Here is a 662-nt window from a genome sequence, read left to right as displayed (position 1 = left end):
AGAACAGTGACCACAAATGGCCTCAAGGAATCACAGCAGCATCACAGAGTTCATCCTTCTCGGGCTGTCTGCTGACCCCCATGTCCAGGTTCTGCTCTTTGTTCTGTTCCTGATAATTTATCTTCTGACTCTGCTGGGGAACCTGCTGATAATACTCCTGATCCATACAGATTCTAACCTCCACACACCCATGTACTTCTTCCTGAGCCATCTCTCCTTCCAAGACCTCTTCTATTCTTCAGTCACTGTGCCCAAGCTGCTGGAGAACCTCCTGTCTCAGAGGAAAGCCATCTCAGTAGAGGGCTGCCTGGCTCAGGTCTTCTTTGTGTTTGCCACTACAGGGATTGAGGCTTGCCTGCTCTCAGTGATGGCCTATGACCGCTATGCTGCCATCTGCCACCCTCTGCTCTATGGACAGGTAATGAATAAACAGCTATGTGAGAGGTTGGTGTGGGGCTCTTGGGTCGTGGCCTTTCTGGATGCACTCATGAACATCCTCCTGGCTTTGAATATGGACTTCTGTGAGCTTCAAACCATCCACCACTACTTCTGTGAGCTGCCTTCCCTCTTCCCTCTCTCCTGCTCCAATGTCTCCACCAACTCTGCAATGCTACTCTGCTCTGCCCTCCTGCATGCCATTGGGACCTGCCTCCTGATCTTCT

At 51.2% G+C, this 662-nt stretch overlaps 1 protein-coding gene across 1 annotated transcript; it reads left to right on the top strand.

The window, feature by feature from the left end:
• Nucleotides 1-16: 16 nt before the first annotated feature.
• On the top strand, nucleotides 17-658 carry LOC117799323 (olfactory receptor 8S1-like; the record flags this gene model as incomplete). Its single annotated transcript, XM_034651793.1, has 1 exon — nucleotides 17-658. A coding segment is annotated over exon 1 (642 nt), but the record flags the coding sequence as incomplete, so codon positions are not given.
• Between the last annotated feature and the right edge of the window lie 4 nt (nucleotides 659-662).

This window comes from Ailuropoda melanoleuca, unplaced genomic scaffold, assembly GCF_002007445.2.
Source record: "Ailuropoda melanoleuca isolate Jingjing unplaced genomic scaffold, ASM200744v2 unplaced-scaffold47166, whole genome shotgun sequence".
NCBI lineage: Eukaryota > Metazoa > Chordata > Mammalia > Carnivora > Ursidae > Ailuropoda > Ailuropoda melanoleuca.
The sequence above is the reverse complement of the archived record's forward strand: the minus strand, read 5'-3'. Positions and strand labels throughout refer to the sequence as shown.